Below are 14,985 nucleotides of genomic sequence, written 5' to 3' on the forward strand. Positions count from 1 at the left end.
TGTCTACACAGGAGTTCTAGGACAGTCAGGGCTTTACAGTGAGAGAGACCCTGTCTCAAAGCAAACATGCCCATGAAAATAGAAGGGGATCTAGTTGAGAAAAAAAAACTTCTTATAATTCCGTAAGTTACTTTTACCTTTAAATTCCAAATCAAGGCTGATTTTATTTACTTTTGAGATAGGAGTCTCTCACTATGTAGCCCTGGTTGGACTAGTACTCACTATATAGATGAGGCTAGCCTCAAACTCAGAGATCCGCCTGCCTCAGCCTCCCAGGTGGTGGGATTAAGGCATGCACCAAGTCTGTCCTGGTAAGGCTGATTTTCAATACTCCAACTTTTGATCACCACTCTTCCAGGGTTGGCAGGAAGTCTAAAAAACACATTTTTTATGTACTGGAGCAGGGTGTGGGTGTACTTTAGTGCACTGGAAGGTGCAAGCACAACTTGGCAGTTGTTCAGCTTGGGTGAGCGCCTTTACCCGCAGAACCAGCATGCCAGCCCAAATGGCAACATTTTTAAACAATATTGACTTATTTCCTCTCTTTAGCATATTTTGATAATTTTTCTCATAGTATTTCAATTTAACAACATATATAGCCAATTAATCGCCCTACAACAGCCTCTGTATAAAAAAAAAAAATTCAAACCCTTTAAGTAAGACAAGAAATGAGTAAACACAGTAAACAGTGCATGCCGCAAGGAAAGAGAAGCTGCAACATGCACCGTGCCTGAAGGAAATGAAACATGCTGGCCCAGTGAACACGCAAAGGATAAGAAAACAGAACAGCCTCCCTGTTGGCAAGGAAAAGTCTCAGTGGTTTGGACAGAGAAAACCAGCACAACAATCCTTAAGGAAAGGTCTTTCACTCTGCAACTGTGGCGCTGGCCGAGCTGAGGGAGCTGCACCAGACAAGGTGGGTTTAGAACACAGAGAGCAGGGAAAGCAGCAGTGCTGGTGCAGGAGGTAGGCACAGCTGTTGAGTTCAAGGCCACCCAGGGCTACAGAGTGAGACTGTGGTGGTAGTTTAAAAGAAAATGTTCCCTAAATGGAGTGTCACTATTATGAGGTGCGGCCTTGTTGGAGGAAGTGTGCCACTGTGGGGGCAGGCTTTGAGGTCTCTTTTGCTTAAGCTTCCCACAGTGTGACAGTCAGTTGACTTCCTGCTGTCTGCAAGATGTAGCACTCTCAGCTCCAGCATCATGTCTGCCTGCACCCCGCCGTGCTTCCTACTATGATGATAATGGACTGAACTCTGAAACTGTAAGTGAACCACCCCAGTTAAATGATTTCTTTATAAGAGTTGCCATGATCATGGTGTCTTCAAAGCAATAAAACCCAACTAAGACAGAGACCCTATCTCAAAATAAATTAATAAAATTAGAGAGTTGCAGACAAGCTGCTGTCTTGTAGGAGTGAATGTGACTGCTGGCTTGAGTGGAGGCCAATGCTCACTAACTGTTTCCAAATTCCTAGCGCCCAAGAATGACACTGAAATCTACCCTGCCTGTGCTCAGTAAGCGGAGTAGCAGAGGCCAGATGGCAGTGTATCTGTTTGCAACACGACTTCCTAAATATAGACATATTTTAAACTTTTTTAAAAAATGTGTTTATTTGTCTGCATGTATATCTGTGTATGACATATGTGACTGGTACTTTTGAAGAAGAACAGAAGAGGGTTCTGGATCCCCGGGAACTGGAGTTATGGATGGTTATAAGCTATCATGTGTGTGCTGAGAATGAAATCCAGATCCTCTGCCAGAGTAACAGGTGCTCTTAACCCATCTCTCCAGTTCCCCAAATACATTTTTTAAAGACTTATTTTTATTTGTATATGTGCAGGTGTGCATGTGTATGCAGGTGTGCACAGGTGTGCATGTGAGTGCAGGTGCCTACTGAGGTCAAAAGAAAGAATGGGTCCCCCAAAGTAGAGTTACAGGTGGTTATGAACCATTCCATCTGGGGTGCTGAGAACCAAGCTCAGGTCCCTTGCAAGAACAACAAAGGCTCTGAGGGACTGAATCATCTCCCCAGATCCCCAGTTTCTGGAATATTTGAAGCACACTGTTATGACTTGTTGTGTAGAAAGGATTCCTTTCAAATGTCAGCATTCAGTGTCAAAGCACTTGGTCATCTGAGTCCCTGATGGCCACATGAAACAAGATTGGTACTGTATTTTAATGTTATAATGAATTAATGATAAATTAGATAATATCCTTGCTCACAGGAGAGCTTAGAGAGGCAAAGTGCCACAACTACAGCTTCCTTCATACTTTTACAGAGAAAGCCTATTTGTTTGTTTGTTTGTTTGTTTATTATGTATGCAGTGTTCTGCCTGAATGTCTGCCTGCAGGCCAGAAGAGGGCACCAGATCTCATTACAGATGGTTGTGAGCCACCATGTGGTTGCTGGGAATTGAACTCAGGACCTCTGGAAGAGCAGCCAGTGCTCTTAACCACTGAGCCATCTCTCCAGGCTGAGAAAACCTTTTTAAAGATAGATATGGTAGAGCATGCCCAGAATTCCTGCAGACATTGTCAAGAAAAGAAAAAAAAAGAAAAGAAAAGAAAAGAAAAGAAAAAAGCTTAATGATAGTGGCACACACACACATTAATCTCAGCACTCAGGAGGCAGGGCAGGTGAATCCTAGGCCAGCCAGAGATACACAGGAAAGCGCTGTGGTAAAAACAAAACAAGTTTACAGTCGTCTTCAGCAGCACATCTATTTGGAGGCTATCCTGGCTCCATGAGATCCTGGTTCAATAACAGAAAAACAAAACTCAAAAGCAAACCCAAAAAGATGTTTTGTTTTGTTTGTTTAAAAGATGCACATAAAAATAAGGTATTTTTCCAAATTCTCTATTCCTCTGTCTCTTACTGATCACACAAGAAGAAACTTGTTCCAACAACAACAGAGTAACAAACAGTCGATGGGAAGGAAGTGCTGACGGAGTGCTGGAGGTCTGGGTCGCTGTGCACTCACCTTGCCCAGGGCAGTCAGCAGATGAAAGTCTATGGACTCTCTGAATCGAAGGATTTGAAGAATTCCATCCAAGTACACCTGATCTTTATTGAAACACCCTGGAGGAACCAGAAGAAGGGTTACTTTCTTTCTCTTTAAAAGACTATTTTTAATTTTTGTGTGTGTGTATGTGTGTGTGGTGTGTGTTTACCTCAGTATGGAAACCTGAGGAGGCCAGAAGCATTACATCTCTTGCGGCTGAAGCTGTGAGTTGCCCAGAGTGGGTAATGGGAAGTGGATGCAGATCCTCTGCACAATCAGCACACATTTCATTGCTAAGCCATTTTTCCAGTCTCAGTGATTACTTTTTAATGTTTAAAGAAACATAAAATTAGATGCTAACCATTCTCTTTTCGTAGGAGCAGCTCTGGTTTTTAAAATATCCTACTTTTATTTTTTGAGACAGGGTCTCACACACTAGATAGCTTTAGCTGTGCTGGCACTCTTTGTAGACCAGGCTAGCCTTGAACTCAGAGAGATCCACCTGCTTCTGTTTTGTGCTGGGATTAAAAGTATGCACCACCATGCCCGGCCCATGTTTGTTTTTATTCAACTATTTATTTATTTATTATTTATTTATTCATAAAATACAAGATCTTGAAAAGTAACAAAATAGTATTGATCATACACACAGTCCAGTACTTTGACCTAAAAAACTTATTTTACTGCATTTTGTTAATTAAATTGACATCCTCCCCAAATTTAAAGACTGGGACTTAAAAGTCAGTACCTTACAAACATTCCCCCACCCACACACTGAGCATGAAGGTGATGCCTTGGTGTGATGGGGAGCGAGGGGAGTGGTCTCACGAGGGCGCTGTGGAGATGAGGGGTGCTTGCCTGTCCTTTTCTTCTGTTTGCTCTGTGCTAAGCATTGTTTTGTTTTAGTCTCAAAAAATCAAAACTAAGATTTCAGGCTCAGGAAACATCTCGGTCTGTAAAGAGCTTGCCTCTTAAACATGAGGACCTGAGTTCAATTCTAAAAACCTACGTCTAGCAACTGTCAGTGAAACTGACTCTTGTGAAACCCAGGCTGGCTTTGAAGGCACATCCATTTCCCACCTCAGCCTCCCAAGAGTGGAATTACAGGCATGTGCTATCACACCCAGCTAAAACTATGACTTAATGGTTTAAAAACCAGAAAGCCAAGATTGATCTACATAGGGAGTTCCTAGTCAGCCAGGCTTACATTGAGACTCTATCTTAAAACAAAACAAAAACCTAACATCACAGGTTTGTACTCAGTTGAATCAGTGCATGCAGTTGTACTCAGTTGAATCAGTCCCTGGCTTGGACTCCCAGCACTGCACAAACCTGATAATTAAAATTGTCCTTGATTTATGTAAATTTCAGGATGTTTCTTTTCGAGACCGGGTTTCTCTGTAGTTTTAGAGCCTGTCCTGGAACTAGCTCTTGTGGACCAGGCTGGCCTTCGAACTCACAGAGATCCACCTGCCTCTGCCTCCGGAGTGCTGGGATTAAAGGTGTGCGCCACCACCACCCAGCTCAGAATATCTCTTTTAAAAAAGCTTTCAGGGGTGGAGTTGCTGCTCTTGCAGAAAACCTGAATTTGATTCCCAGCACCCACACAGAGGCTCACAACCATCTCTAACTCTAGTTTCAGGGGATCCAACAAACCTTCTGTACTTCATGGATACCAGGCATGCATAGATATACATGCAAGCAAAACACCCATATACATAAAATTTTTAAATTAAGATTAAAGAAAAAGTGAAAAGAGCTCGAGTGGTTTAGTCAGTGTTTGCTATGGAAGCTCGGGCCTGAGTCTGACCTCCAGCACCTATGGAAAGAGCTGGGTGTGGTCATGCGTGCACATATTCCCAGTGCTGTGAAGGCAGGAGACAGGTGGATCTCTGGAGCTTACTGGCTAGCCACTCTAGTAGAACCCATGCTCCTAAGTCCAAGTCAGAGACTCTGTCTCAAAATATAAGGTAGAAAAACAAAGTTGGGTAGGCAGCACAGTCACTTCCTGGGTATGGAAGTGAATCCAGTTAAGGCCATTCTTGGGTATACAATTGAGACTTTGTCTCAATTATTTTTAAAATGGGGGTGGGGAGTATGGTGGTAGGTCATGGTGGCACACGGTTTGAATCCAGCAAGTGTGGGTTCAAGGCCAACAAGGATTACAAATGGAGTTCTAGGCTGGCTAGGGCTGCTCAGCAGGACTTATCTCAGGGAAAAGCTTGAGACAGCTCAGGGGGCTCACAGTATCCTTGTCAAAGTGCCATATATCTTCATAGTATGTTTTTATTTATTTTTTTAGTGCGTGTGTGTGTGTGTGTGTGTGTGTGTGTGTGTGTGTGTGTGTGATATGTTTCCATCATGGTAAGCCCACTGTGAGCCCCCTGAGCTGCCTCAAGCTTTTCCCCGAGATAAGTCCTGCTAAGCAGCCCTAGCATGTCCACCTGACTCCCCGAGTTCCAGCCCTGAAACCCATGTGAAAAGCTGGATGCAGTGGTAGCATCTGTAGCAGGAGCCTCCTGAGAAGCTTGGGGAGCCAGCCAGCCTAGAGCAGGTAACATGGCGGAAGCATGTTGTCTCCTGTTTCTTCCTCAGTAAAGTGGGAGGACAGAATGGACTCTCAGAAGTTGTCCTGTTATCTCCACATGCCTGCCATGGCACCTGTGCACCTGTACAAACATATCACAAACACATACACACACACGCACTAAAAACTAAATAAAAATTTCTTCAAATAAAAGCATACTAAGAAAGTATATGGCACTTTGACAAGGATACTGGAAGCTGACCTCTGATTGTCACAAACATGTTTCCTCTCCACTAAAAACCTAACCCTGCTTCTGTATCCTCAGTATGGATAGGTGACTGGAGCTGTCAAAGACAACATGATCAAGAAACTGAATGGTAAAAATATCTGAAAACAAACAAACAAAAAAAACCCAGATAGTTCTTTTAAAGAAATACAAAGATCAACTAAACAAATTAAAAGATGTTCAACACCATAATCATCAGGTAAACACACATCAAAACTACAGTAAGATGCAGTTTCACATTTTAACCAATTGCTGGTTTAAACCATGGAAATCACAAATGTTAGCAGAGATGTGGAGAGGACTATTTAACACTGGTGAATGTGAGCCAGCAGAGTCACGGGCGGAGCCTCCGAAGCTCAACCCTGTTCCTGGACTACTCTACTTCTAGGCAGAGGTGGCTTATGCTTGTAATGTCAACACCCAGGAAGCGGAGGCGGAAGAGTTCCCAGGATGAGCTATGGAGGGAGATGCACAGGGAGAGTAACAGAACACAGCAGCAGCAGCGCTATCCCTGAGGGCCTAAAGACGGAGACTAATGAACGACTGCCAGCTGGCAAAAGAATAAAGAATTATTTCAGCCACAGTATCAATCTGAAAACATCTGTCCAAGTCTGGTTTCCCATGACATTAATCCCTGCACTCAGAGGCAGAGGCAGGTGAATCTCTGTGAGTTTGAGGCCACCATGGTCAACAGAGTTAGCTCCAGGTCATCCAGGGCTACACAGTGAGATAGCTTCAACAAGAAAAACCAAAACTGAGGGAAAGGGGAAGGTCCTGATGATTGGGGGAATCCAGCAAAAAGGATCACAAATTATAATTCTATTCATATGACATATTCAAAGTAGGTAAATTTACAGAAACTGAAAGGAAAACCCACTAAAAATACTGCCTGGAAGCTGAGAGAGAATAGATAGGACATGGATTCTAGTGGACATCTGTTTCTTGGGAGCCTGGGGGGGGGGGCTAGGTGAAGAGAATATTCCAAAATTAGTGGTGATAACTGTGTGGCTCTGTAATATTGAAAAAACAATGAAGTTTACATTTTAAATAGATGAACTAATTGTAAGGCATATGCCATCTCCAATATCTCAATAAAGGTTTCTCTAAAGGCTGGAGAGACGGCTCTGTGGTTAGGAATGCTTACTGCTGTTACAAAAGACACAGGTCGGGTTTCCATCATCACATCAGGTAACTCACAACTGCTGGAACTCAATTTCCAGGGATTCTGATGCCCTTGGGCCTCTGAGAGCACCAGGTACACACATGATGTACATGAACTCATGGAGGCACAGACACATACACATAAGTAAAAATAAATAAGTAAATCTTAGAAAATGAGAAAAATAGCAAAAAAAATTAATAGCTGGTTAGTGATTGGTTGATCAAGAAGGTTGTATGTGTGCTCATTCTATTTTTTAAGTTTCAAAAACTTTTACGTGTGTGTGTGTGTGTGTGTGTCATAGTGCTCAAGTGGTCGGATCAGAAGGCAACTTGTAGAAGTCACCTCTCTCCTTCCACCATGTGAAGTCTCAGGGATCCAATTCAGGCCATCAGGTTTGGCAGCGAGCACCTTTACCTGCTGAGTCATCTTGCTGACCCTCCCGGCCTTTTTAAATCAGGGTCTCACTATATAGCTGGCCAGCCTTAAACTTGTTATCCTCCTGCTTAACAGGGAATCACTAGCTAACAACTAGCCAGACAGTCAGAATCCTGCCACAGAGGGACACTTACCTGGCTGGGAAGTATCAGTCCACCCTCTCTTGGCTCTTACACAGTAATCCCATCTTGTATTAGGGTCCTTGACAAACTTGCCAATATCTTTGAAGAGCTCACAGAAAGACATCTGGCTGGCTTGATACACTGTGTAGTACAGGAGGGCGGCCCTCCACAGGAAGGGGTCCTTTCTGAACAGGACGCTATGGATGCTGGCCAGCCCTTCCTCGGTAGGGTTGTTCGGCTTTAGCTCATGTTTTTTGCGGCCAATCCAACTGTTCCATGGCTGCTGAAGGTTGTTAATTCCCCGAAAATAATGCGTGCCTACACAGAGAAAAAGTATGAATGACAGGCAATGACACTGTTTTGATACGTTCCCCAAAGAAAAATTTGCATTTAGATCTGGAATATTCTCCCTCCAAGTCCTAAGTGCTAAAGGCTTGTCCCCAATGCGGCGCTCCTGGGAGGTGGTAGGCCCAGGGTAAGGCCTAGTGACAGTGTGGAGCCTTTCCTCTGCCTTCTCTGCTGTCTTGGCCGTGTTCGGTGGCCACATACACCACCATGATGTCTTACTAGCTGTCTTACCAGGCTCAAAGGCAGTAAGGAGCTTAAACCTACAAAAACATCAGTCAAAATAAACATTTCTTTCTCAAGTTGTCTTTTTTGGGCTATATGAGAACTTATCTCAGAAAACAAATTAAAAGTTAAAGAAAAAAAAATCCTCAAGATTCTAAAGCCAGAAAAAGGTCTTTCACAGATCAAAGACCCAGATACTCTCTTCGTGTGTAAATTTTCTCTTTATGTGTAATATTTGTAAAGGGATACAAATATCCCTTTAAAGAGATAATGTACCTTCCCTTCTCAGAAAGCTTGTGGGACAGCAGCCAGGGAAGCATGTTAATCCTGACTGGTTCTCTCTTCACTCAGAGAAGGGTAACTTTTCCTTTTCTTTCCTAAGCATGCGTCCCCTCAACTTCAAATGGAAGACTAAAACCCAAAGGACTGAAATGAATTTCCAAGATAGTGTTCTAAAATTATAATTTGAAACGACATACACTGTAAGTAAAGCTTAACAACCTCATGAATTTTTACTAAATATTGCTAGGGAAAAACCATACACTCTGGAAGAATACTTCCTTAGGGGGGAATTCGTGACAGTAAAGTGAGTCAGTGGAAAGGGTTGTCCTACCTATCTCATGCCTCAGCATCCCCTCCAGCCAATGCTCTCGCGCAGTAGAAATATTGATGGTTAGAGTTGGGCATCCATTTACTACTGTCATGGATGCCCTGGAAAGCAGGTCTTCAGTGAGATGAACTACAATCTAGGTAGAGAAAAGAAAACACATATATAGGGCTGGGAGGACAGCCCAGTGGGTTAGGGCACTCAAAACATAAAGACTGTCAACCCAAGCTCTCCAAAACTGATATGTTAGAAGGAAAATCAACTCCCAAAAGTTGTTCCCTTGTCCCCTGACCACCATACACACTGTGGCATGCATGTTCCCACAAACATACTCATACAAATATATAATTATATAACACACACATGCACACACACACACACACACACACAAATAGACTGGGAAAAAAGAGAAAGTTTTTTTACAAAAATAACGGCCCATACATTAACTAAGTTGAATTAAATTAAGTTGATAAAATGTACATCTGGTCACATTTGAACCTTCTAATCTTAACCCTCTGAGAATTTAAGAACCTTTATTGGACTGAAAAAAAAGTGAAGGAGGCTGGTTGTGGTAGCGCATGCCTTTAATCCCAGAACTTGGGAGGCAGAGGCAGGGGGATCTCTGTGAATTCAAGTCTACCCTGGTCTACACAGCCAGTTCCAGGACAGTTAGCAAACAGCACTTGAGAGAGAGGAGAGAGGAGAGAGGAGAGAGAGAGAGAGAGAGAGAGAGAGAGAGAGCCTATCTTTAAAACAAAGAAAGTAGATGGCTGTGCTAAAGGAAGACAGAACTAAAATTTGTAATTTTAAGAAAGGGGTACAGTGGGGACTAGGAGAACCAAGGCAAGAGGAACAAGGTCTAGTTGACTACAGAGAGAATTCAAGGCCACCCTGAGCAATTTAGTAAAATTCTGTCTCAAGCAAAAAGAAGAGGGAATAGAGTTTCAAGGTAGAGTGCTTGCCCAAGGCCTTGAGTTCAAGTCTCAGTACTTTAAAAAGGGGGAGGGAGTGACAAGATGGCTCAGTGGACAAAGGTGCTTGCCCTGCAAGATGATAACTCAAGTTTGAGCCCCAGAATCCACACAGGGACTAGGAAGAACCAGCTCATGGGTGGGGAGTGGGGAGGACCTGTTCCTTGTCAGTGTCAAGGTTTTGAGACTGATGAGTGAGACTGGTCTATCAATAAGACAACACTGCAGCAAATTCTCTCAGCAATTCTCCCTGAGTAACACACAAAATACCATAAGCTACACATATAAGAATCAAGTAAGAGCAAAAGAAAGGTGGCAAGAGGCCAGTTCATTGAGTTAAAGGGACTGATCAGACAAAACCTGCAGAAAAAAAATGTATGTGGCACCGACTGCAAATGCCAACATCACAGCCAGGTCCCCAAGTCACCCACGGCCCATACCTCTCCTAGGCAGCCTTCCTTCACCATGTACTTCCTAACATGACTCCAGATTCGAGATTTAGACAACAAGCTACCCCCAGTAGCTTGTTCGAATTTCTCGTAACTTCCGTATTTCTGTAAAGTCAGCTCCATAATATTGATGGACTGTAAAAGAAAGGGAGATAGGACAGTGAACAGCTCATGCCACTCTGAGACGAAGGGAGCTAATTATCACCTAATTTGTCAAGACTTGTTCAGATTTATTGATTACTGAATTAAGCTGCATTCCCAGCTGCGTATTTTTCAAAGTTTAAACAGTTTCCACCGACTTCCCCAAATTTGCAAATGTTCTTCTTACTGGCCCAGCATTGCATTCATGGTCTAAAGAGTAAGATCCTCCTGGGGCTACACAGTGAGACTGACTACAAAGGTCCAAAGGGAAGAAGGCTTGTGAACAACACTCTTCTTTCCTGTCTTCTCATGTCTTTAGCCAGAGTAGTGGCTAAAAACCGCACATCATGCCTATACCTGCTGCTAGGAAAAGCTGGACAAAGAGGGTTCTGGCTCCTGGACAAGATATATCGTGGCTTGGAAGAACTCCAATATAAATAAAGTATGTCTCTAGACCAGTTAATGGGCTATACATACCATTTAGATAAAGGAAAAAAGTCCTTCAAAATTTAAAAACATACAAAGTAACCAGTCCTCTGTAACAACCTATAAAATCTGCTTACAATGCATTTATTCATCTATTTATTCTATGTTATGGGTGTTTGCCTGCATGGATGTCTGTGCTCCACTTGCATGCATCTTTTATTGTTTTGCTTTGTTTTGTGAAAAGTAACAAGGAAATTTTATTCAAAAGGCAAGCAAAAGTGCTGGTCAGAAATACAGACATCAGACCACAAGAACGAAAGAGTACTTAAGTGCCAAAAGCTACTTTTATTCTGGTGACAAAAAAAAATAGTGACAGTAAAACAAAAATCACAGTCTTAAAATCCTTCCGGCTTTCATCCAGAGCAACGTATCATCTGCTTCCCATCACCCTAAAAGGTCAAGACCTTTTCCCAACACACACAGAAAAGGTGAAGACTATTAAAAATCTGGTGATAAGGACAAATCATCAGAACCTCCAAGAGAACCACAGGATAGAAAAATATAAGTCAGAAGAAACCTGTTCTTCAAAGATCTTTTGGGAAGGAAAAAAATTCCCCTGTATCTGGCTGCTCTTGAGAGTCCCCAGCCTGGCTCCCGGCACTCACACAGCGACCCACATGGTCTGTAACTATAGTCCCAGGGGATGTAACATTCTCTTCTGGCCTCCACAGGCATCCATGCATGAAGTGGACTTACCAACATACAGGGAAAACACCCATACACATAAAAATAAACACATCTCTTTAAAACCACACAGATGCATAAAAAGAAATCTTTTAAGAAAATCTATGAAAAGAAATCTAATTTCTGAGCTCTTATGGACTGGAAAGGAACTAACTGAGAAACAGTTACAAGGTCAGTACATGCCCTGTGCTGCCAGGCTGTCTCCCATATTCTAGGTGTGTCACTGTGACCAGTCACTCAAGTGTGACTCCACTTCCTCAGTGGTGGGTGTAATAACAATGACAATCTACGTCATAGTTGAGAAAATACATCAACCTTTGTCGTCAGTCACCTATTACATCATCACTGCTGTGGTTCCATTCTTTATGTGCACTTTAAACAATGCACTTGACATGTCATACCAAGAGGGGACAATCACACCACAAGTGTAGCAACGCATAGATACATCCCTAACGAACTAGGAAGGCATCAGAAAGTTACAAGACAAATTACTCCTGAAAGCCTTGTTATTCAGCGTGGCCAAGGGCAGAGACTGGAGTAGCCAGGCTGTCCCGAAATGTAGACCTTACTGCTCATCTTTAAGCCTATTAAATCAGAACCTGGGTTTGGCTTGTTTGTTTTTGTTTTGGTGGTGGTAGTGTTTCGAGACGGGGACTCAATGTTTACAGATCAGACTGATCTCTTGAGTGCTGGGATTAAAGGTGTGGGACAGCGTGCCAGCTTTCAAACTCTGCTTTTGAAACAAGGTCCCCAGGTGATTCAAACACAGTAAAGTGCAAGAACTATGCAGAACTGTAGGAAGAGCACAGGAGTCCCCATGGGCTGATTGCTTTGTGTGACAACTAAGATGACTAAAAGTACAAATTAGCAATAATTAAAGCCAAATCAACAAGGGCATTTTACATACTCCAGTCTACTGGGTACATCATCTACTATCAAACAGTGAAGAGTGTGGGAACTGGGCTTTAAACACCGCAGAAGAGAGCGAGTGTCCCCTCTGTATTGGAGAGACAGACCTAAAAGAAGTTTGACTTTTTTTGTTGTAATTTATGCTTATGCTTTCAAATGTTTTCCTTTCCATATATTTTAATTTTTCCTTTATTACTCCTATAAGGGTCTTTTTTAAAGCATGTACTTAGGATGTGGTTATCTGCTTACTACACAGGTGTTCCTTATATTTGATACCCTGTCAAAGAATAAGTACAAATAGTGGTATGTGCTCAAGAGGGACACAGCAGAACATCATTTCCTCCACCCCATCTTGCCTTGTCCAACACCACCATAGCAGCAATATTATATAGGGTTACACTGATGTTTCCAGAAAGCTTGCTAAAATATTTAACATCAACAGTTGGGACTGCAGATACATCTTGCCTGGTAAGCATGGAGTCTCAGGTCTGATACAGTACTGCATTAAATAAAAACAGACAGACAGACAGGGGTCTGTAATCCCAGCACTGGGGAGATCAGAACTTCACGGGTATTCTCTGTTAGTGAGTTTGAAGCCAACCTTAGCTACAGAAGACCATGTCTTTAAAAAGATAAAGTCCATCGTATGTGGTTTATATGGAGATAGTATTTAATATCTACTAGACACTCAAAAAATAATCTTGCTTCTTTCTGTCATCAGTAATTCTGAATGTTAGAATCTCTACCCCCAGAATCGAAAGGTAAAGAGCATGACTGAACAGAAGAAGAGGGCCAGGCTTTCCTGTTTTCCTTCCTCTCTTGGAGACAGTTTTCTGTAGCTAAGACTGGCCTCGAACTCCTAACCCTCCTGTCTTTGTCTCCCAAGTTGGGATTGCAGATGTATGTATCACATTGGGGTCTATTTTCCTGTGTGTCCACATTCTCAATACAGATGTGGGATGCAGAGCATCAATACAAGTCAAAATGTACCAGTCAACAAGTCTCAGAGGCAGCTCAATTTTATAATTAGAAATAAATCTATCACATTTTCCAGACAACATTTACATTTTCTTCTTTTTTAAGTTTTTTTTAAAAAATATTTTTAATGTGTTTTGCCTCCATGTATCTGTGCATCGCGTGTGTGTTTGTGCCTGCAAAGGCCAGAAGAAGGCATCAGACCCCAGAACTGGAGTTTTCAATGGTAACCATGTGGATGCTGGGAACTGAAGAGGATACAGTGCTCTTAACCGTTGAACCATCTCTCCAAGGCCTAGATTCTTTAAAAAGTAAGCAAATTTCTTACTGATGGCATATAGACAGGAATTCTAAAATATGAAAAATTGCTGTGGGAGTTCCTTCAGCTCCTTCAGCCAATCGCCGCTGAGTTACCAGCCCATTGGGGCGTGGTCTCTCCCTTTAAAAAAAGCAGCGGCTGTCCTCCACTCTCTCTTTGTCTTCCGGCTCCGTTTCCGGCCCCTGGACTCCTTTCCTGTTCGCGCGGAGGGGCTGTTGTCTGGGACGGTAATCTGTAAGTTTTTTCCCCTTTGAATAAATAACCATTATATTAATCATAATTCCAAACTGGTGTGGGATTGTCTGTGACTTACGCCTTCATCTGGCGCCCCACGTTTGGTTGTAGAACCCCCCCTTCCCCCCCACTCAACTGCTTGCTACCAGCTCGGCTAGTCACGAGACCTCCCTCAGCTGCGGCCTGTGCCCTGTGTGTGGAGCCAGCAGTTCAGTTAAACCCCACGCCTCCCAAGCTCCACAGGCTCGGGACAGTCTCTGCCTGCCTGGTTTGCTCTTTTCTGAGTTGTTTTCAAATTTCCCTTGTAAGTGCGGCGCTTTAGTGGCGTGAATCAGAACGACTCGGTCACGTGGAGGCATACGCGGCTTCCGGGTTGCTCTTTTCTACCCCTGGATTCTGGGTTTCTGGTTCCGTGTATGGAATTGATTTAATTAAACTTTCTTTCTTGAGCAACTTATATTTCCTAGTTTTTAACAAATACTAAGGCAGACACTGAAACAGGACCTGTTTAAGTCACCTTTGCAGTGGTTCTAGTCGCAACTTGGCAACAGCGCCACCAACTAGACAAGAGGTAATATGGCAGTTTTTGTTTCCAACGCCAATTTTACTGTTTTCTTTATTAATACAATGGATTATGTCATGCAAGGTTTATATGACTATGGGAATATATTAATTTACTTGTTACTAGGTTTCAGTTTTCTTTTCAATATTTTATCATTAAGAAAGATACGATTTTTACGGACTAATATTGAACAACTAGTTGAAAGGATTAAAATTATTGAAAATCAGGGGTTATCTGAACAAGTGGATACTATGATAGACTCCATGTCCAAGGGTATTAGGAAGTTACCTGAAAGGGTACAGGCTGTTGAATTTGACGTTCAGATGTTACCACAAAGTTTTGATAAGGTAACAGATGGAATGAACCTCCAGAATGGGAACCAAAAAACTGATACCTTAGTGAAATTACTAGAAACACGGGTAGGTCAGGAGATTCAGGATTTAAGGGATACAATGATAAAAAGATTAGAAATGATTGAAGAAACTATTGGAGCTGGTGAACAGAGTAAGAAGGCACAAGGACAGGATACAATGCCACCACCA

At 42.6% G+C, this 14,985-nt stretch overlaps 1 protein-coding gene across 7 annotated transcripts in view; it reads right to left on the minus strand.

Moving 5' to 3' along the window:
• The window catches only part of Matcap2 (microtubule associated tyrosine carboxypeptidase 2), a 63,699-nt gene that overhangs the window by 2,206 nt on the left and 46,508 nt on the right, over positions 1-14,985 (minus strand). For 5 of the 7 annotated variants that reach the window (XM_085689809.2, XM_085689811.2, XM_085689810.2 and 2 more), the window contains 4 exons: positions 10,125-10,268; positions 8,720-8,852; positions 7,549-7,854; positions 2,984-3,081 (listed from right to left, as the gene is read on the minus strand). In XM_085689809.2, the coding sequence (XP_085545935.1) occupies positions 2,984-3,081; positions 7,549-7,854; positions 8,720-8,852; positions 10,125-10,268 (681 nt within the window). The remainder of the gene's footprint in view (positions 1-2,983; positions 3,082-7,548; positions 7,855-8,719; positions 8,853-10,124; positions 10,269-14,985) is intronic. The other 2 variants (XM_085689812.2, XM_085689813.2) reach the window with 1 other exon arrangement.

This window comes from Myodes glareolus, chromosome 4, assembly GCF_982192425.1.
Source record: "Myodes glareolus chromosome 4, mMyoGla1.1, whole genome shotgun sequence".
Classification (NCBI taxonomy): domain Eukaryota; kingdom Metazoa; phylum Chordata; class Mammalia; order Rodentia; family Cricetidae; genus Myodes; species Myodes glareolus.